This window comes from Podarcis raffonei, chromosome 10 (genome assembly GCF_027172205.1).
Source record: "Podarcis raffonei isolate rPodRaf1 chromosome 10, rPodRaf1.pri, whole genome shotgun sequence".
NCBI classification, from domain to species: Eukaryota; Metazoa; Chordata; class Lepidosauria; order Squamata; family Lacertidae; genus Podarcis; species Podarcis raffonei.
In genome coordinates, this window is record NC_070611.1 from 77,673,579 (window position 1) to 77,694,847 (window position 21,269).

Below are 21,269 nucleotides of genomic sequence, written 5' to 3' on the forward strand. Positions count from 1 at the left end.
GGGGTGCCTGTTATGGGGAAGCAGGGTCGTTGTTCCCCAGCCCCTCCGCAAAAGGGTCCTCACAGCCCTACACGAGACACACCCAGGGGTAGTAAGAATGAAGGCCCTTGCCAGGAGTTATGTGTGGTGGCCGGGGATCGACGGAGAGATAGAGGCCTGGGTCAAACACTGCCAGGCCTGCCAAGAATCCCGCCCAGATCCCCCAAGGGCCCCAGTCCAGTCCTGGGAGTCCGCCCGAGCACCATGGTCACGCCTGCATGTGGACTTCGCTGGCCCCTTTCAGGGAAAAACATTCTTCATAGTGGTGGACTCCTACACCAAATGGCTGGAAGTCGCACTGGTACCGTCCACTTCTACGTCCGCAGCCATCCGGGTACTACGCAGGCTGTTTGCAACCCACGGGCTCCCTGACACTCTCGTCTCAGACAACGGGACTGCATTTACGTCAGGAGAATTCCAAACCTTCACAGCGCAAAACGCCATCCGCCACATCTGTTCGGCGCCATTCCATCCTGCCACCAATGGCCAAGCAGAACGCATGGTGCGGACCACCAAGGACACCCTTCGCCGCATGACGCAAGGGGATTGGGAGTACCGCCTTGCCACATTCCTTCTAGCACAGCACAGCACCCCCAGCTCAACAACTGGCCGGAGCCCCGCTGAACTACTAATGGGTCGGCGCCTTGCAATCAGATTGGACCGCCTTCACCCCGATAGAGCTCAGGATGAGGTAGTGGTGGGGGAAGGCAGGAACCCCCGGACCTTCGAGGCCCAGGACCCAGTGTACGCAAAGAATTTTGGGGCAGGCCCAGCATGGGTACCCGCCACAGTCACCAGGGTCACTGGCCCCGTGTCGTACGAGGTGCTAACAGATGGGGGGCAATGCTGGCGCCGCCACTGCGACCAGATACGGCGACGATTCCCGGGAGAAAACCAGGAGGAGGAAAGGTCAGAGGAGTCCCAAGGGAACAGAGGGGCAGTGAGGCCCATAGAGCACGAGGGGCCAGCAGGAGAGGCAGAATCAGTAAATACAGAGAGGACCTGCGAGGCCGAAAGGACACCGGAACCAGAACCACGACTGAGCGAGCCGGTTGCGCCAGACCAGACAGCCCCATCACAGCCAGCATCCTTGGAACACGAGCCAGAACCTGAACCCCGGACCAGGGAACACCCCAGGCCGCAACGCACACGTAGGCCGCCAGCGTACCTCGAGGACTATGAATGCGACCTCCCGGGCAGGACGGGAACTTAGAGGGGAGGGGTGTTATGTACTGAGTTGAATAGGCTCCAAACTGCAGCAGTCTGATTGGTCCTAGAACAATAGGATCCAAAAGGCAGCAGTCTGATTAGTCCTAGAACAATAGGATTCAGAATGCAGCAGTCTGATTGGTCCTAGAACAATGCAGCAGTATGATTGGTTGGAAGGAACCACCCAATCATGCTCCAGATTGAAGTGAATCCACAAGCTGATTGGCTTACAGTAGAATTCCGGAATTAGCCAATCATGTGCAGCCCATTGTGTAAATAATGTATATAAAGCAGATACTTTGAGGGGACATTCATTCATTCCTCCTCACCACTATGAGCTGAATAAAGAGCATGAAATCACTTTGCGACTCTGAGTATATTTCAGGGATTTAGAATCATAGAATCATAGAGTTGGAAGAGACCACAAGGGCCATCGAGTCCAACCCCCTGCCAAGCAGGAAACACCATCAGAGCACTCCTGACATATGGTTGTCAAGCCTCTGCTTAAAGACCTCCAAAGAAGGAGACTCCACCACACTCCTTGGCAGCAAATTCCACTGTCGAACAGCTCTTACTGTCAGGAAGTTCTTCCTAATGTTAAGGTGGAATCTTCTTTCCTGCAGTTTGGATCCATTGCTCCGTGTCCGCTTCTCTGGAGCAGCAGAAAACAACCTTTCTCCCTCCTCTATGTGACATCCTTTTATATATTTGAACATGGCTATCATATCACCCCTTAACCTCCTCTTCTCCAGGCTAAACATGCCCAGCTCCCTTAGCCGTTCCTCATAAGGCATCGTTTCCAGGCTTTGACCATTTTGGTTGCCCTCCTCTGGACACGTTCCAGTTTGTCAGTGTCCTTCTTGAACTGTGGTGCCCAGAACTGGACACAGTACTCCAGGTGAGGTCTGACCAGAGCAGAATACAGTGGCACTATTACTTCCCTTGATCTAGATGCTATACTCCTATTGATGCAGCCCAGAATTGCATTGGGTTTTTTAGCTGCCGCGTCACACTGTTGGCTCATGTCAAGTTTGTGGTCAACCAAGACTCCTAGATCCTTTTCACATGTAGTGCTCTCAAGCCAGGTGTCACCCATCTTGTATTTGTGCCTCTCATTTTTTTTGCCCAAGTGCAATACTTTACATTTCTCCCTGTTAAAATTCATCTTGTTTTTTTTGGCCCAGTTCTCTAATCTGTCAAGGTCGTTTTGAAGTGTGATCCTGTCCTCTGGGGTGTTAGCCACCCCTCCCAGTTTGGTGTCATCTGCAAATTTGATCAGGATGCCCTTGAGTCCATCATCCAAGTCGTTGATAAAGATGTTGAATAAGACCGGGCCCAAGACAGAACCCTGTGGCACCCCACTAGTCACTCTTCTCCAGGATGAAGAGGAACCATTGATGAGCACCCTTTGGGTTCGGTCAGTCAGCCAGTTACAAATCCACTAAATGGTAGCATAGTCAAGACCGCATTTTACCAGCTTCTTTATAAGAATATCATGGGGCACCTTGTCAAATGCCTTGCTGAAATCAAGGTAGGCTACATCCACTGTGTTCCCTTCATCTACCAGGCTTGCAATTCTGTCAAAAAATGAGATCAGGTTAGTCTGACATGACTTATTTTTCAGAAATCCATGCTGACTATTGGTGATCACAGCATTCCTTTCTAGGTGCTCACAGACTGTTTGCTTAATGATTTGCTCCAGAATCTTCCCTGGTATTGATGTCAGACTGACTGGGCGGTAATTATTTGGGTCCTCTCTTTTCCCCTTTTTGAAAATAGGGACAACATTTGCCCTCCTCCAGTCTGTCGGGACTTCGCCTGTTCTCCAGGAATTCTCAAAGATGACTGCCAGTGGTTCTGAAATCACATCTGCCAGTTCTTTTAATACTCTTGGATGCAGTTCATCTGGCCCTGGAGACTTGAATACATCTAGACTAGCCAAGTATTCTTGTACTATCTCCTTAGTTATTCTGGGCTGTGTTTCCTCTGCTGAATCATTTGCTCCAAATTCTTCAGGTCGGGCATTGTTTTCTTTATCGGAGAAGACTGAGGCAAAGAAGGCATTGAGGAGTTCAGCCCTTTCTGTGTCCCCTGTTTGCATTTCACCATCTTCTCCTCTGAGTGACCCCACTGTTTCTTTGTTCTTCCTTTTGCTACGAAGGTAAAAGGTAAAGGTACCCCTGCCCGTATGGGCCAGTCTTGACAGACTCTGGGGTTGTGCGCCCATCTCACTTAAGAGGCCAGGGGCCAGCGCTGTCCGGAGACACTTCCGGGTCACGTGGCCAGCGTGACAAAGCTGCATCTGGCGAGCCAGCGCAGCACACGGAAACGCCGTTTACCTTCCCGCCAGGAAGCGGTCCCTATTTATCTACTTGCACCTGGGGGTGCTTTCGAACTGCTAGGTTGGCAGGCGCTGGGACCGAGCAACGGGAGCGCACCCCGCCGCGGGGATTCGAACCGCCAACCTTTCGATTGGCAAGCCCTAGGCGCTGAGGCTTTTACCCACAGCGCCACCCGCGTCCCTACGTATGTAGGGACGTTTGCTACGAACATACCCATAAAAGCCTTTTTTGTTGCTTTTAACCTCTCTAGCAAGCCTGAGTTCATTCTGTGCTTTAGCTTTTCTGACGTGTCTACACGTGCTGGCTATTTGTTTGAATTCCTCTTTGGTGGTTCCCCCCCTTTTCCATTTTTTGTACACATCCTTTTTTAATCTTAACTCAGTTAAAAGTTCTTTAGATAGCCACCCTGGCTTCTTTAGGCACCTTCCATGTTTCCGTCTCATTGGTATTGCCTGAAGTTGTGCTTTTACTATCTCCCTCTTAACAAACTCCCAGCCATCATGAACTCCCTTTCCTTTTAGTATTACTGTCCATGGGATCTCACCCAGCACTTCCCTAAGTTTTATGAAGTCAGCTTTCTTAAAGTCAAGAAATTGAGTCCTAGTATGCTTGGCTGCTCCTTTCCGCTGTATAGTAAACTTCAGAAGAGCATGATCACTCGCGCCTAATGATCCTTCCACTTCTACCCCACTAACCAGGTCATCAACATTGGTTAGGACCAGATCTAAAATGGCTGTTCCTCTTGTTGCTTCTCCCACTTTCTGGACAATGAAGTTGTCTGCAAGGCCAGTGAGGAATCTGTTTGACCTTATGCTCTTGGCTGAGTTTGACATCCAACAAATATCCGGGTAATTGAAGTCCCCTATTACTACTATCTCCCTTCCTTTTGCATGCTTGGCCATCTGTTCCAGGAAGGCATCATCTATGTCCTCCGTTTGGCTTTCGGATCTATAGTAAACTCCCACAATGAGGTCACTGGTATTCTTCTCTCCCTTAATTTTGACCCAAATGCTCTCACTTTGTCTTTGAGGTTCTAAATCTTGGATCTCTTCACAGGTATACACATCCCTGACATATAACGCCACTCCTCCTCCTTTCTTGTCTGGTCTGTTTCTCTGAAATAGATTGTATCCCTCCATTATTACATTCCAATCGTGGGACTTATCCCACCAGGTTTCAGTGATTCCTATTATGTCATATTTAGTTTGCTGTACCAAGAGCTCAAGCTCATCTTGTTTATTTCCCATGCTTTGCGCATTAGTGTACAGACATTGAAGTCCATTAATCATTCCCCCGTGTCTCTTATTTAAGGATTTTTTCCTCCCACCACTAGGTCTGCATGCTGTTTGCTCCATTCGGTCTATGACATTTGGATGATCATCTTCATCAATTGATAGACTGCTACCTTCAGGAGCACTGTCTCCCTCCCCCACATTAGTCAGTTTAAAGCCCTCCTGATGAGGTTTCTGAGATTTTTTGCAAAAACATTCCTCCCAACCGTTGAGGTGCAGCCCATCTCTTGCCAGAAGTCCATCTTCAAGAAACTGCATTCCGTGATCTAAGAATCCAAACCGTTCCTATTTACACCATTTGCGAAGCCAGTTGTTCACTTCCACTATTTTCCCCTCTCTCCCTGGGCCACATCGTTCAACTGGGAGGACAGATGAGATGACAATTTGTGCATTTAATTGCTTCAATTTCCTGCCCAGAGCCTCGTAGTCTCATTTGATCTTCTGGAGGCTATTGCTTGCAGTGTCATTGGTTCCCACATGAACCAAGAGGAAGGGGTATTTGTCAGTGGGTTTTATGATTCCTTGCAGTCGTTCAGTTACATCTTGGATCTTAGCCCCGGGGAGACAGCACACTTCCCGAGACATCTTGTCAGGCCCACAGATCACTGCTTCTGTTCCCCTCAGTAGGGAATCCCCTATCACCACTACACGCCTCCTCTTAGGTCTGGTCGGGGTTCTTCCGTGAGCTGTCCGTTCCAAGGTCGCCTGGACATTCCCTGAGGACTGCCTTTGCTGCTCGTCTTCATATACCTGATCGACTGTAATGAGGGAGAGATCCTCAAATGGAGTCTGCTCTTCGTCTTCCATGCTAGGGGAAAGGACCTCAAAGCGATTGCGTATTTCTAAACAATCAGAGCGAACCCTGGGCCTCCTACTTTGAGTCACGTTTCTCCATATATCTGGCTCCTGTGTTGGTGAACTAGCCTCCTTCTCAGGGGAGTCCCCTGTCTCCTCCTTGGTGGAGACGGTGTGCTCTGTTGCTTCCAAGAAGAGCTCCAGCTCTCTAATTCTTTGGAGCGTAGCTACACGTTCCTCCAGTTGCTGGACTTTGTCTTTTAAGAGGGCAATCAACATGCAATTGCTGCAGGTAAAGCTGCCTGCAACCTTTGGCAAGATGGCAAACATTTCGCAGGAATCGCAGGCGACTGCAGCTGTTCCCTCACCCTCCATCTTGAGAACGTGTCGTTGGGGGTGTCTACAGCGGTCCTCCATCATAAAAAGCGTGAAGACAGGACAAATAAATCCCCCCAAAAAAACCTAGGTCTCCCCCAACAAACGTTTGAGACTAGCTCCCCTAAATCTAAAAGATGGATCAAACTGCAAGCTCTGATAAGCTCCTCCCACAGCTAATCACCTACCTCAACAGAAGCCCTGCCCCCTCTGACCTTTGCACAGAGAGAGCAGCTAATCAGAGAGCAGCTAATTTGCCGTTCCATCTGATGCACGCTTACTCAGAAGTAAGTCCCCATAGTTGCCTTTGGCTGGACTTGACCAACCAGGGGTCCTTTACCTTGGGTAACAGGGGCCAGGAGAGGCCAGCACCCTGCTGCAGCACCAGCCCCTGCTGGCTGCTCACATCTTCCACGCCAAGAAACTGGGCAGAGCCTTTAGGAGCCTCTGGCTGAACCTGCTGCTCTTCTCCTTGGACGCACCCCCTGGCACAGCCATCTCCACGCAGGTGCCCCCTAGGCAGGTTGACCTGCAGTTCGCCTCAGTGCCAGCCAGCACGGTGCCTGCAGCTCAGAAAACCTGGAGGGCACCAGCTGAAGTCTGGGAACCCTCAGGGCCAATGCGCAGCTGCTTTGCTTTTACTTAGCCTGGCTGACATCAACACAGCGCCCTACAGGGGGGTGGTCTCTTGTTCAGATGCCCTCCCTGGGGAAGAGTCTTTGGCCACAGGAAAGTGTGCCAGGAGGGGCCATTCAGAGGGCAGTACAGCACAGCCAGTATGGAGAGTGCCTTCCTTGGGTGGGGTGGGGGGAGCTTGGATGGCCCTCTGCCTGTGATGCTTAGCTGAGATTCCTGCTATGCTGGGGGTTCAGCTAGACGACTCAGGAGTGCCCTCCCTACTTTACAGTTAGAAGCCCCCGCACTGCCCACTCCACACCACCCAGATGGGACTCTCTTGTCCAACCCCACAAGGCCATTCCTCTGTCTGGACGGGGAGGGGGAGATAAGGTTCGCCAACACTGCAGCCCCCAACTTCCCCTCCTCACGTTTCAAGCTGGGGCAGAGGTGCAGACGCCCCAGGGTCTGGGCTGGCCACTGGAACCAAGGCGTGTAGACATTGGACCTTTTTGGGAGGGTCTTATGGAAAAATCTAGGTGTGAGGCTGCTCAGTCGCCCAGCTGGTCAGGCAGAGCCCGCGGGTCCCTGCAGAATAAAGGAAGGAGTCCAGCCAACCGGAGCAAACTGCTGAAGATCCGAGTTTATTAAGCAACAGGTTCAAAAGGAGATTGAACCCCGAGGATGGGGTGACAAGGACTTTTAAAACTTTCTCACCATATCCCAGAATACAGTTCGTACAGCATCATTGATACATCATTGCTACATCACTGACATGTCACAAAAGGGGAGGGTTACACATGATTAGAATGGACAGATGTGTCAGGGCAACACACAAGTATAAGATGAGCATAGACAAATATGTCTTAAGTACCCACCACCCAAAAGTACAATAGAACTTCTTTTGCTTGTCTGGAGCCTGAGGCGAGTCAGGTGATGAGATTTGGCTTCCTTTGGCTAACAATGAGCCCAGCAATTGTCACCTCTGGAAACTTCCTGGAGTCCTTTTTCAAGGGGAAAATAGCTTTGGAATGGAGGAAACTGGCAAAGGAGATGATTTTATATTCTTTTTAAAGCTAGGTAACTTCCCTGAGCTGTCAAGTTGAAAGGATACATTTTCAGGCATAATATTTGTAATGATTTTATATTATTTTTTAAAGCTAGGTAACTTCCCTGAGCTGTCAGGTTGAAAGGATACATTTTCAGGCATAATATTTGTAACATTTAGCAACTTTAAAGATGTGCCCCCGCCCCCGTAATTTCCGTAACAGCGGAGATCACTTGCCTCCGGCTTCTAGGCCAGGGAGGGGGAAGCTCAGCCCCCGGCCAGGAGGGTCCCCCAAATAAAGCATCTCTGGGTGCTTTGCGCGATGCACGTCGCTCCTCCGGGGCTCCTGCTCTCCAGAGGGAGAGCTGGGTGCCCTCGGCCTGCCAAGGGTTAAACAGAAACGAGCTGGATTCCTAGAGAGGGCAGGAAAGAAAGACGGGGAGGGCAGGTCCTCCAGAGCAAAAGCCCCTCCCCGCCTCCCCAGACTTTTCCTGCAAAAAAAGGGGGTGCTTCTGTCTCTCCCTGCCAATGCTGCCCCGGCGGCGCCTGCTGGGATCCGGTGAGTCTCCTCTCTCTCTCCCCAGAGGGTGCACTGGGGGTCCCAGGGCTACAGGGGAGCCTGCATGTGGGGAGCCTGTAAGGGGGGGACCCCCAAGTCAAGGAGCGGAGGGTCCTGCCGGGGAGGGCCGAGGTCGCAGGAGGGCAGCAACTCTGCTCTTCCTTTGCATGGATGCGCAACTGGCCCCTTTGGGGAGGGTCTTTGGGTCGAAGGGGGGCGGCGCGGGAAACGCATGGGAATGAACCCCGGTCAGATTGATGGATCAGTCGCGTTTATGAACGGAGGCTGCAGCCTCACGGAAACATTCCGACATGTAATCAAAACCTGCCCTTTTTCCCTTATGGGGAACACAAGAGCCCGTATAGAGTCCTTACGTGGGTTCCCTATTGGTAGGAGAAAAGAACAGAGGCCAAGCAGAGAATATTGAGAAGCAAAGCAGCTCGTAAGCCTGATCTTTATTGATCTGTTGCAACAGGGTGCTCCCCTTTACACGTAGGAAAGGAGGAGGACCCAGAACAAAGGCGTGCCTGCCCTTATATAGGCATTTTAAATTCCCTGCCCTGGAGCTCCAGACCACCCCTCCATACATCATTCATACATCAACAGAAGGGGTGTGACCCAAGACCACCCCCCACAAACATCATACCTACATCACAGAAAAGGCGGTCTACAACAGAAATTTGAATGTTGTTGTTCTGGCGGTTCCCTCATTGCGAGAAGTGAGGCTACAGGGAACCAGGCAGAGGGCCTTCTCGGTAGTGGCTCCCACCCTGTGGAACACCCTCCCTTCAGATGTGAAGGAAATAAGCAGCTATCCTATCTTTAAAAGACATCTGAAGGCAGCCCTGTTTAGGGAAGTTTTTAATATTTAATGCTGTATTGTTTTTAACACTCGATCAGGAGTCGCCCAGAGTGGCTGGGGAAACTCAGCCAGATGGGCGGGGTTTAAATAATAAATTATTATTATTTTATTATTATTTTTCCTGCCTGCCAGGTTTTCTGATAATGCCTTATCTGGTTGTCTTTCCTGGTAGTCTGCCCATTACTTTGAAATGGTGATTACTAAATTCCTGTAACAAGGAAGGTTTTTTTCCCCACCTCCTCCCTCCTTGCAGAGAAACATTTGGCCAGCTTGGGAGTCAAAATGGTTTCAGGACTGTCTTCCTGTGCTGCTTCAGACATGTGGTTTATATATTTATGTACGTGTTTGCTTGGTACATTTATGAACATTTATTATATATCAAAGACCTTAAAATTCTTATAACAAACGAAACCCTGTGCCAGAAAGAAAGAGTGGATGTTGACAGATGGAGGGCTCCCAAAGGAAAGTCCTTCCATCATGCAACGTGCACTGAAACCTCTGGAACCGAGATGGCTTTGAAAGAGGACGAGGCCAGTTGGCGGAGGAGCAGAGGGCGATGCAAGGTTTCAGAGTCCCAGTTGCGGGGAGTCCTTTGCTGATGAACCCCGGAAAAGTCTTTGCTCCCTTGCCTTCTGCTGTTTGGCCCCTTTTACCATGCGAACTTGACCAGACAGGACGTATCTGACCTCTTTAAGGTCAGGCCACGCGTTCAGAAACCTTCTGTTCCGTTTTGTAACCCAAGATTTCTGCCTGTGTTTTCTTGCTGCTGCATGGAGATATGCATGAATCTGAACTTGGAAAGTTTGTAAGTAAAAACCATCTTCACTTACCAAAGTGTGTGGTCTGTTCAATGCCAGAGGGGTAGAAAGGGGAAGCTCTGGTAGCAACGGGATGTTGAAAAATGTCTCATAGCCCATATCCCGGTGCTTCATTTCCTTGCATGTTTTGTAACTTTTTTCCAGATTTATTTATTTAATTTTCAAAATAAAAATTTGCACTGACACCACAACGTTATATAAAGAAACACAGGTTCCCACGAAATCCCCTGGAGTTCCCTCCTCCCCTTTGTGGGCCTTATTGTTAAACTTTTCCTACAGTATCTTTTGCAATAATTCAGAATTTTTGTATCTCTGTTATATCCATAGTTCTTGTAACATTACAAGTATTATTACAATCGCACTGTTTACAATGGTTTTTTAAGATAAGTTATAAATTTTCCCCATTCCTTATTAAAATTTTGGTCTTACTGATTTCTTGTTTTTGACTTCTTCTTTTTCTGGTCTTTTTTGCCATTTCATCATAGTCCATCAACTTGATCTGCCATTCTTCTCTGGCAGGGACTTTGCCTTCTTTCCATCTTTGGGCCAATAACATCCGCGCAGCCGTCGCCACATACGTAAACAATATTTTCTGTTCCCTTGGAATTTTAGCACCTATAATTCCTAAAATAAAAACTTCTGGCTTTTAAAATAAAAGTTATTTTAAACATTTCCTGGAATGCTTTTGTTACCTTCCCTGTCAACCACACATGATAAAAAGGGCCTTCTTTTTCCTTACATTTCCAACAGATATTTGTAGCTGTCTGATACATTTTTGGTATCTTATTGGGAGTTAGATACCAAAGGTACTTCATTATCATATATTGTTCTTTCAACATACAACATGCTGTACATTTCAGATCATCTTTCCATAACTTCTCCCATGATGAAATCTACATTGTATGCAAAATCTTTTGCTCACTGTATCATTACAGATTTAACTTCTCCAGCTTTTGTATACCATTCTAAAATTAGTTTGTACATTTTAGAAAGTAATTTTAAATTATTCGCTAACAATTCTTTTTCAAACCTTGATATTTCATTACTAAATCCATTCTTTTTATCCATCTTAAATATATCATCTAGTTGTTGATATTGTAACCAATCAGTTAATAAATTTCTTATGTCCTCAAAATTTTGCAATTTCAACTGTTGTTCTACTTCCGTTAACAGCTCTTTATATGTTGCCCAATCGTTTCTCGTATTTAATTTTTTCCAGGATATCGCTTCTAGTGGGGAAAGCCACCAGGCTGCTTTCTGTTGTAATAAATTTTTATATTTCTCCCATACCATATAGATTGGTTTTCTTACAAGACGATTTAAAAAAACCCTATGTACTTTTGCCTTCTCTCCCCCCTTTTTTTGAATAATAATTTATTTAGAATTCAACAATAACAAAGGGGGGGACCACAGTAGTTGCTACATTAATTCATTATAATTAACCAATTTTAACAATATATAAATAGTAATAGAAAATTACACAACATCACTTTTAACTTACTGAAGTTGTCATATTACACTTTTATCTCTTTATTTCTTTCTTAACATATCAAAAAGAGAAAGACCAAGAAACTTTTGCCTTCTCATACCATAAATATGCCTGCCAACTAAGCCTGTTATGACCCTCCAGGTCTAGAATATCCATATTTGTTAATGTTATCCAGTGTTTTGTAAGTTTTAAAACTGCTGCACCTCTCTCTTACCAGAGGCTGTGCTCACTCTACGTTTGCCTCCAACTCGGCCCTCCAGATGTTTTTGGCCTGCAACTCCCATGATCCGTAGCCAACAGGACCAGTGGTCAGGGATGATGGGAATTGTAGTCCCAAAACATCTGGAGGGCCGAGTTTGCCTATGCCTGGGCTAGAGGTTTACTTCTTTTTCTTCCTGACAGTCAGTTTTATTGCAGAATAATGTACAAGCTTTGTAGAATTTGCTAACACCTCTAATTCGGACAGACAGAACTTGGCAGAAGATCAAGGGGTTCCTACATCTCTCTTGGAGGCTTCCTGAGAGCACAGATGGATGAGGAAAACTCAGCTGGCCCTGAAGCAGGAAGAGGCCATGCCATCAGAACTGGGAGCAGTGGGGGATTCTGGGGAAAAACTGTGCAGAAGATCCTGGGTGAGGAGGACACTCTCCGCTCAGAGGCGCAGAGCCAGCAGTTCAGGCAGTTCTGCTTCCAGGAGGCCAAAGGACCTCGAGAGGTTTGCAGCCGACTCCACAACTTTTACCATCAATGGCTGAAGCCAGAAAGGCACACGAAAGCTGAGATGCTGGACCTGGTGATCTTGGAGCAGTTCCTGGCCGTCCTTCCACCGGAGATGGAGAGCTGGGTGAGGGAATGCGGAGCAGAGACCAGTTCCCAGGCGGTGGCCCTGGCCGAAGGATTCCTCCTGAGTCAGGCAGAGGAGAGAGAGCAGGTGAGAGAGACTTTCCTAAGCAGCTCAGAACATGAGGGAGAGTCTCCCTAAATTTTCTACTAATGGCCCACCCCTTTTTGGAAAGCATCCGAGGAATGAGATTGGATACCCCTCAGGTTTTCACCTCAGTCATTGCTAAGCTTTCTCCCCATTTTCTGTTCTGAATCCTTGTTGCTATTTCAGAGACAGGATCTGTTTGCAGAAATGGGTCTGGATTCCTTTAAGACTGAAAGGACTCTGTTGGACACCAGAGAGAAGCTGCTGGGTAAGGAGGAATAAGATTTTTCTTTTCTGTGGAGTTCGAAACTGACACATGGGTTCTTTTCATCTTTTGGGGGAATATTGTCCAAGAGCCCCAAGGAGGGAGATGTATTTTTAACACAACTAAAATATGAAATGGGTGCAAATGTCATAATCCATTCAGCAGGCAAGACTTTTTCAAAGGCCCATTTGTAGTTTGATATGTAGTGTTTAACCTCTGAGAAAAGCATCTACTCCTGGCTTCCCACTTACCTCTGTCTCTTGCAGGCGACCAGATGATGCCAGCAAGACCTCCTCTTCCATCTATTCCTGCTGGTGAAGGAGGAGCAACGGCTGTGGAACCAGATGGGGTAGGGAAAATGAGTATTGTGGGGAAGGGGCAGCGGGGAGGGGCAACCAGGGTCCCTCCACACCCAAGCAAATCTCTCATTTTCTTGACAAATCTGCCCTGAACTATTTATTTTAGAAGGCTTATGTGCTGGGAATAAGGAACAGCCATCTCACCTTCTCGCCTTCTGAATATTGCTAATATGATTCACCAGTCATTTGCAGTTTTATTTCTAGATTTATTATTAAACGCAAACACAGGCTTCTAAGCAGTTTACACACCATACAAAAGTGTGTGGGAATGTTCAGGGCGGCAGGAGAGGATATATATATTGTTTATTAATATCCTTCCTGCAGAGACGCGGCTGGTGCTGTGGTCTAAACCCTGAGCCTAGGGCTTGCCGATCAGAAGGTCGGCGGTTCGAATCCCCATGACGGGGTGAGCTCCCGTTACTCGGTCCCTGTTCCTGTCTACCTAGCAGTGTGAAAACACGTCAAAGTGCAAGTAGATAAATAGGTACCACTCCAGCGGGAAGGTAGACGACGTTTCTGTGCACTGCTCTGGTTCGCCAGAAGCGGCTTAGTCATGCTAGCCACATGACCTGGAAAAACTGTCTGTGGACAAATGTCGGCTCCCTCGTCCAGTAAAGCAAGATGAGCGCCACAACCCCAGAGTCGTTCATGATGGGACTTAACTGTGAGGGGTCCTTTACCTTTACCTTTTTAAAATATGATTCCTAACTTGCGCTAGCAAGCAGAGTGCATTCCCTCTTTACACAGCAGAAAACTGGTTGCAAACTCATGTGAGTTTCTTAAGACAATAAGCAATTCAATCTGGCTTGTCCAGATTGAAATGTGTTCTGATATTTTCCTTCCTAATTGAATATATACAGCACAGTCTTCTTCATAAGCAATAAAAAGAAAGTTTACTGATGATCAGGCAGAGCACAGTGTGATCCCTGAAGGCAGACTTAAGGCTGAAAGTTGCAAGCATATAAAAACAGGATTACCCCATAAGGGAGATGACCTGGGGGACTGCTTGGCTGGCAGCCAGCAGTTCAGTCCAGGAAGTTTGCAGGACGAAAGGAAGATGGAAAAGAGAGTGAGAGGCAGAATGCCTTGGCCTTTTACCTGGACAGGTAAGGTCACGCCCACCCACTAGTCACATGCAAGGAAGGAGGCTCCAGGCCAGGAGGAACAGGAAGTTCAACTGACTGGACCAACATCTCCTGCATGTCCACTCTAGCAAAACAAGGAATGTTGTATTTGACTGCTCCCAGTGGATTACATCCCACAAAGGGGCCAGGATTCAGCTAACCAGCCCCAAGAGTTACGGAATGGGGCTTTTGCCCCAATCTTCTCCCCCTTCCTGTGCCCCCGTGTTTCTCTTAAAGTTGACTTCAAGGTATCAGGTTCCTCCAAAAGATCACACAGGGAAAGGAGAGCGGCAATTCTGGCACAGACAGAGTGATTTGAGGAACACATTGTGGAGTTCCCCCATTTACACTAAGGTTAATCATAGAATCCTAGAGTTGGAAGAGACCACAAGGGCCATCGAGTCCAACCCCCTGCCAAGCAGGAAACACCACCAGAGCACTCCTGACATATGGTTGTCAAGCCTCTGCTTAAAGACCTCCAAAGAAGGAGACTCCACCACACTCCTTGGCAGCAAATTCCACTGTTGAACAGCTCTTACTGTCAGGAAGTTCTTCCTAATGTTTAGGTGGAATCTTCTTTCTTGTAGTTTGGATCCATTGCTCCGTGTCCGCTTCTCTGGAGCAGCAGAAAACAACCTTTCTCCCTCCTCTATGTGACATCTTCTGGACACGTTCCATCATTAATGTCCATCATTAAAATGCACACTAAAATAATTCCATTAAGATATTTAAAGAAACACCCACAATTAAAATGTGCAGCAAAACGATCCCATTAAAACAACACAGCAGAAAGCAATAGAGCAATTTATAGTAGATCATCTTCATTCTGACTAAGAGGAGGACTGCAAACTTCCTGGACTGAACTGCTGGCTGCCAGCCAAGCAGTCCCCCAGGTCATCTCCCTTATGGGGTAATCCTGTTTTTATAGGCTATCTAAAGAACTTTTAACTGAGTTAAGATTAAAAAAGGATGTGTACAAAAAAATGGAAAAGGGGGGAAACCACCAAAGAGGAATTCAAACAAATAGCCAGCACGTGTAGACACAAAGTCAGAAAAGCTAAAGCACAGAATGAACTCAGGCTTGCTAGAGAGGTTAAAAGCAACAAAAAAGGCTTTTATGGGTATGTACCGTATTTTTCCCTCTATAACACGCAGATTTTTTCTCCTAAAAAGTAAGGGGAAATGTCTATGCGTGTTATTGAGCGAATGTGTGGTCCCTGGAGCCGACTGGCCCAAGTGCATCACACATTTTCTTCGAGGGACAACTTCGTTGCGGTCAGCAGAAGCCAGGGAAGTGCTTGCTAGGAGGTTTGGCCACTCTGCAGTGCGACTGTGTGTTTGCTAGTGTGTGTGCTTTGTGAGTGTGTGGTTGCCTGTGTGTTTGTTCGCTAGCGTGGGTGCTTGGAGGGAGTGAGAGAGTGACTGACTGCTACATCTTCTCCTGCAATTTGCCTTTTAAAAAATTGGAAGCAGCGGGGCAGTAAAAACCACCTCCGAAAGCCCCATTTTTCCCTTCTAAGGCTGCAGCTCGGCTTTGGGAGCCCTGAACCCCTGCCTTGTTCTTGGGGGATCTTTGAGGTTTTCCCTTTAGCTTTAACCCAGCCCCCTTATTTTACCAGTTTATCTTCATTCTCTGCGTTCGAGCCTCCCGAGAGAGAAAGCTGTTGCTTTCCTGCATTCTGCCTCAGGGTCTTACTGCCCACCCGCTTCTGTTTCATTACTGTGTTTGCTCAAACAGAACAAAGAGCAGAGAAAACCCCTCCCCTCCAGGCAAGCAGAGGGGAAAGCAGCGCGTCCTTCCTTCTACCGTAATTCCTCTCCGTGCTCCAGTGCTGCTGCGTCTAGGGACTCGCAGGCAACACGCAGGTGGGGGGAGAGAAAGAGAGAGAGAGCTGGCTGGCTGGCTTGGGTGGGTGGGTGGGCGGGGGAACTTTTGCCTTCCTTTCCTCCCTCCGGTAAAACCCCTCTCCTGCATTCTTAGCCAGCTGCTTCTCCGCACACCCCTCTCGGTGTTCCTTGTCCATTCTATGTTTTTCCTTCCCTCCCCACTTAAAACATGGTTACAAAGCATGGATCCACATGGATCCTCAGGATCTTTGCATAGGGTCACCCCAAATTCACCATCAGATCACATAGCATATCCATGGCTACAGCCTGCACCAAAAAAATCACGCACCCACTGTTGCCTGGGGCTGCAATGGTGCAAAAACGTGGTTACAAAGCACAGATCCACATGGATCCTCAGGATCTTTGCATTGGGTCACCCCAAATTCACCATCAGATCACATAGCATATCCATGGCTACAGCCTGCACCAAAAGAATCACGCACCCACTGTTGCCTGGGGCTGCAATGGTGCAAAAACGTGGTTACAAAGCACAGATCCACATGGATCCTCAGGATCTTTGCATTGGGTCACCCCAAATTCACCATCAGATCACATAGCATATCCATGGCTACAGCCTGCACCAAAAAAACCATGCACCAACTGTTGCCTGGGGCTGCAATGGTGCAAAAACGTGGTTACAAAGCACAGATCCACATGGATTCTCAGGATTTTTGCATTGGGCTACCCCAAACTCAGCGTCAAATCACATGTCTGTGGCCACAGCATGAAGCACAAAAATGATACATCCACTGCTTCATTCAGAATTTTTTTCCTTGTTTTCCTCCTCTAAAAACTATGTGCGTGTTATGGTCAGGTGCGTGTTATCGAGCGAAAAATACGGTACGTAGCAAAAGGAAGAACAAAGAAACAGTGGGGTCACTCAGAGGAGAAGATGGTGAAATGCAAACAGGGGACACAGAAAGGGCTGAACTCCTCAATGCCTTCTTTGCCTCAGTCTTCTCCGATAAAGAAAACAATGCCCGACCTGAAGAATTTGGAGCAAATGATTCAGCAGAGGAAACACAGCCTAGAATAACTAAGGAGATAGTACAAGAATACTTGGCTAGTCTAGATGTATTCAAGTCTCCAGGGCCAGATGAACTGCATCCAAGAGTATTAAAAGAACTGGCAGATGTGATCTCAGAACCACTGTTAGTCATCTTTGAGAATTCCTGGAGAACAGGTGAAGTCCCGGCAGACTGGAGGAGGGCAAATGTTGTCCCTATTTTCAAAAAGGGGAAAAGAGAGGACCCAAATAATTACCGCCCAGTCAGTCTGACATCAATACCAGGGAAGATTCTGGAGCAGATCATTAAGCAAACAGTCTGTGAGCACCTAGAAAGGAATGCTGTGATCACCAATAGTCAGCATGGATTTCTGAAAAATAAGTCATGTCAGACTAACAGGATCTCGTTTTTTGACAGAATTACAAGCCTGGTAGATGAAGGGAACGCAGTGGATGTAGCCTACCTTGATTTCAGCAAGGCATTTGACAAGGTGCCCCATGATATTCTTATAAAGAAGCTGGTAAAATGCGGTCTTGACTATGCTACCACTCAGTGGATTTGTAACTGGCTGACTGACTGAACCCAAAGGGTGCTCATCAATGGTTCCTCTTCATCCTGGAGAAGAGTGACTAGTGGGGTGCCACAGGGTTCTGTCTTGGGCCCGGTCTTATTCAACATCTTTATCAACGACTTGGATGATGGACTCAAGGGCATCCTGATCAAATTTGCAGATGACACCAAACTGGGAGGGGTGGCTAACACCCCAGAGGACAGGATCACACTTCAAAATGACCTTGACAGATTGGAGAACTGGGCCAAAACAAACAAGATGAACTTTAACAGGGAGAAATGTAAAGTATTGCACTTGGGCAAAAAAAATGAGAGGCACAAATACAAGATGGGTGACACCTGGCTTGAGAGCACTACATGTGAAAAGGATCTAGGAGTCTTGGTTGACCACAAACTTGACATGAGCCAACAGTGTGACGCGGCAGCTAAAAAAGCCAATGCAATTCTGGGCTGCATCAATAGGAGTATAGCATCTAGATCAAGGGAAGTAATAGTGCCACTGTATTCTGCTCTGGTCAGACCTCACCTGGAGTACTGTGTCCAGTTCTGGGCACGACAGTTCAAGAAAGACATTGACAAACTGGAACGTGTCCAGAGGAGGGCAACCAAAATGGTCAAAGGCCTGGAAACGATGCCTTATGAGGAACGGCTAAGGGAGCTGGGCATGTTTAGCCTGGAGAAGAGGAGGTTAAGGGGTGATATGATAGCCATGTTCAAATATATAAAAGGATGTCACATAGAGGAGGGAGAAAGGTTGTTTTCTGCTGCTCCAGAGAAGCGGACACGGAGCAATGGATCCAAACTACAAGAAAGAAGATTCCACCTAAACATTAGTCTAATGGTTATGGGGTTGCTCATGCGTAAGTTGCCGCCACTCCTGGGTAGGTGGCCTGGTTAAACCTTTCCTGGCTGGACAGCCCCTCACTTCGTGGCTGCTCAGTCGCTGGCAGAATCCAACAGTGGGCGTTTCTTCAACCTTTTCCAACATAAAAGTTGTTTGACGCCCAATCTCCTCCTACCCTCCCTGCGCGGAAGCCTTCTGCGCAGGGTGGGCGTGGGTATCGGAGGACCTGTGCTCTCTCCGCTGGTGTCCAGTGAAGAGTCTCTGAGCCTGCTCTCCACTTCCCCCATTGGCCCCCCTTCATCCCTGGTGTCGCGCTGAATTTCTTCCGCAACAGGAGACCTGCCTCTCTCCCTGCTTGGCCCCTCTCCAGCATCGTTGTGGGGCCTCGCCTCCTCCTCTAGTTCTGATGGCAGTTCCCTGACATCCATCTCCCCCCCCCAGAACCCCCTCCACCCCCGGCCCCACCTCTGGATCCAACTTCGTCCCTGTCCTCGGCCAACGATGCGGGAAATCCTCGGAAGGAGCTGTCGCTATCCTCAGAGGATTCAAAACCCGCTTCCCACCCTCTCTGATCTCTCCTCGCGGGGTGGGCCTCCCAGTCTGAATCCTCCCTCTCCGACGCTTCTCCTCCCTCCTCTTTGGAGTCAGGAAAACCCTCGAACTCCTTGTCGTCGTCGGTGGTGCCAAATTGCTCCTCCCAGAATCTCTCTGGTGGTTTTGTTTTGCGTGGGAACCGACTGTGGAACTCTTCCACTAGATACCCGTCATTGATTGCCTCCGCGGGAACCCACGTGTCTTCAGACCGGGGTTCCCCCTCCCAAGCAACCAAGTACTCTACTCTGCGCCCCCGCCACCTGGAATCGAGTATTTCCGTGGCTTGGTTGTGGTGTTCGTTCTCCTCTACTTGCGGGTGTGTGGTGACTTCTCCCTCCCGTCCCGGGAATTCCCGCCCCTCCCTGTACGGAGAGAGTAGGGACCTATGGAACACCGGGTGTAACTTCATGCTGTCAGGCAGCTTGAGCCTAAATGCCATGGGGTTCACCTGCTGTGTTATCTCAAAAGGTCCCAGTCACCTCGGCTGCAACTTCTTGCACCCTCCCTTAAAGGGTAACCCTCGGGTTGACAACCACACCCGGTCCCCCACCCGTATGGTCTCCCCTTCCCGACGGTGCTTGTCTGCCTGCCTCTTGTAAATTTCTTTGGCCCTCTCCAAATTCATCTGGAGTTCCTGGTGCAAGGCCTCCATTTCTTCCACAAACTGCTCTGCTGCAGGTACGCTCCACCCTTCCTCCCCTCTCCCCGGGAAGGCCCGGGGGTGACACCCATAATTGGCCATGAACGGGCTCATTCCCATGGATACGTGTTCAGCATTGTTGTATGCAAATTCAGCCAGCGCTAGTTTCTCTACCCAATCGTTCTGTCTCTCGCTGACGTAGCAGCGTAGGTATTGTTAGAGTATACTGTTCGCTCATTCCGCTTGTCCATTGGTTTCCGGGTGTCTCGCCGTTGAGAACACCTGGACCTGCAGCAAGCTCATGAGCTTCCTCCAGAACCTTGAAGTAAATTGTTTCCCGCGATCTGAGAAGACCTTCGAGGGAGTCCCATGCAACCTGAATATGTGATCTACAAACAATCTGGCCATTTCCTCTGCCATCACCGCATGCGAGCAAGCTATAAAATGGCACATTTTTGTCAGTAGGTCGACTACTACCATGACTGCTGTCTTCCCTCTTGATTTGGGCAAATCAGTCATAAAATCTATGGAGACCACCTCCCAGGGTTTTCCCGGTGTAGGTAAGGGTTCCAGTAGCCCTGCAGGTGCCGCCCTCTCCCCCTTTGCCCTCTGGCAGCGGTCGCACCCCCGTACGTACTCCCGTACATCTTCCCTCACCCTTGGCCACCAGAACTGCCTGGTGACAAGCAGCATGGTCTTGTGCTGACCAAAGTGCCCTGCTGTTGGGTTGTCGTGGAGTTGTTTGAGTACCCTTCCCCTCAATGTCTCCCCCGGTACGTACAGCACTCCCTTATAGTACAGTACCCCTTCCTTTTCCTCAAATTCTCCCTGGTTTTCCCTTCCTTCCCGTAGTGCCCTGATTTTAGTTTGGGCGAACTCGTCGTCCCTGGTGAGACCGGCCAGTTCTCGTTTCCCAACCAACACTCCCCCACACACCCATCTGTCCTCAGGGAACACGTGTCAGGCTTCCGGCGGTCCCTCTCCTTCCATGTACTCCGGCTTCCGGGAGAGAGCATCGGCTCTAACATTCTCCGCTCCCGGCACATACCGGATCTCGAAGGAAAACTTGGAGAACTCTTGTGCCCATCGAATCTGTCTCTGGTTGAGTACTCGCGCAGTCCTCCAGTACTCCAAGTTCTTGTGATCCGTGCAAACCTGGATCTTGTGCCGCGCCCCTATCAACAGGTGTCTCCACCGGCGAAACGCTGCATAGATAGCTAGCAGTTCGCGGTCATACACCGTGTAGTTCTGCTCCGACTTGTTCAGCTTCCTCGAGAAAAAGGCGCACGGCCTCCACTCTCGCTGGGTTCCGGGCTGCAAAAGTACGGCTCCTATGGCCCTGTCTGACGCGTTGGTCTCTAGCCTCATGGGCTTCTCCAGATCCATGTGCAGGAGTTGCTCTTCCGACGCGAATGCTTTCTTCAGGCTTTCAAAGGATCGCTGGGCCCCTTCCGTCCAGACGAACTTCTTTTTGCTGCTGAGACAGTCTGTGATGGGTGCTGTTAAATGAGCGAAGTTCTTGATGAACTTCCTGTAAAAGTTGCTGAACCCTAGGAACCTCTGCACGTCCTTCCGGGTCTTGGGGGCCTTCCATTCCAGTACTGCCTG

General features: G+C 48.7%; 2 protein-coding genes across 5 annotated transcripts in view; both read left to right on the top strand.

Annotated features, from left to right (window-relative positions):
* LOC128421704 (zinc finger protein 271-like) overlaps positions 1 to 21,269 on the top strand; it is a 279,246-nt gene that overhangs the window by 248,574 nt on the left and 9,403 nt on the right. The window lies entirely within an intron of this gene.
* Positions 1 to 21,269, top strand: part of LOC128421711 (zinc finger protein 883-like) — a 112,686-nt gene that overhangs the window by 87,402 nt on the left and 4,015 nt on the right. Inside the window, exons 1-4 of one of the 3 annotated variants that reach the window (XM_053404840.1) lie at positions 8,106 to 8,274; positions 11,914 to 12,374; positions 12,558 to 12,639; positions 12,903 to 12,985. In XM_053404840.1, the coding sequence (XP_053260815.1) occupies positions 8,244 to 8,274; positions 11,914 to 12,374; positions 12,558 to 12,639; positions 12,903 to 12,985 (657 nt within the window). In that variant the 5' untranslated portion in view covers positions 8,106 to 8,243. Of the gene's footprint in view, positions 1 to 8,105; positions 8,275 to 11,881; positions 12,375 to 12,557; positions 12,640 to 12,902; positions 12,986 to 21,269 lie in introns of those variants that run through there. The other 2 variants (XM_053404841.1, XM_053404842.1) reach the window with 2 other exon arrangements.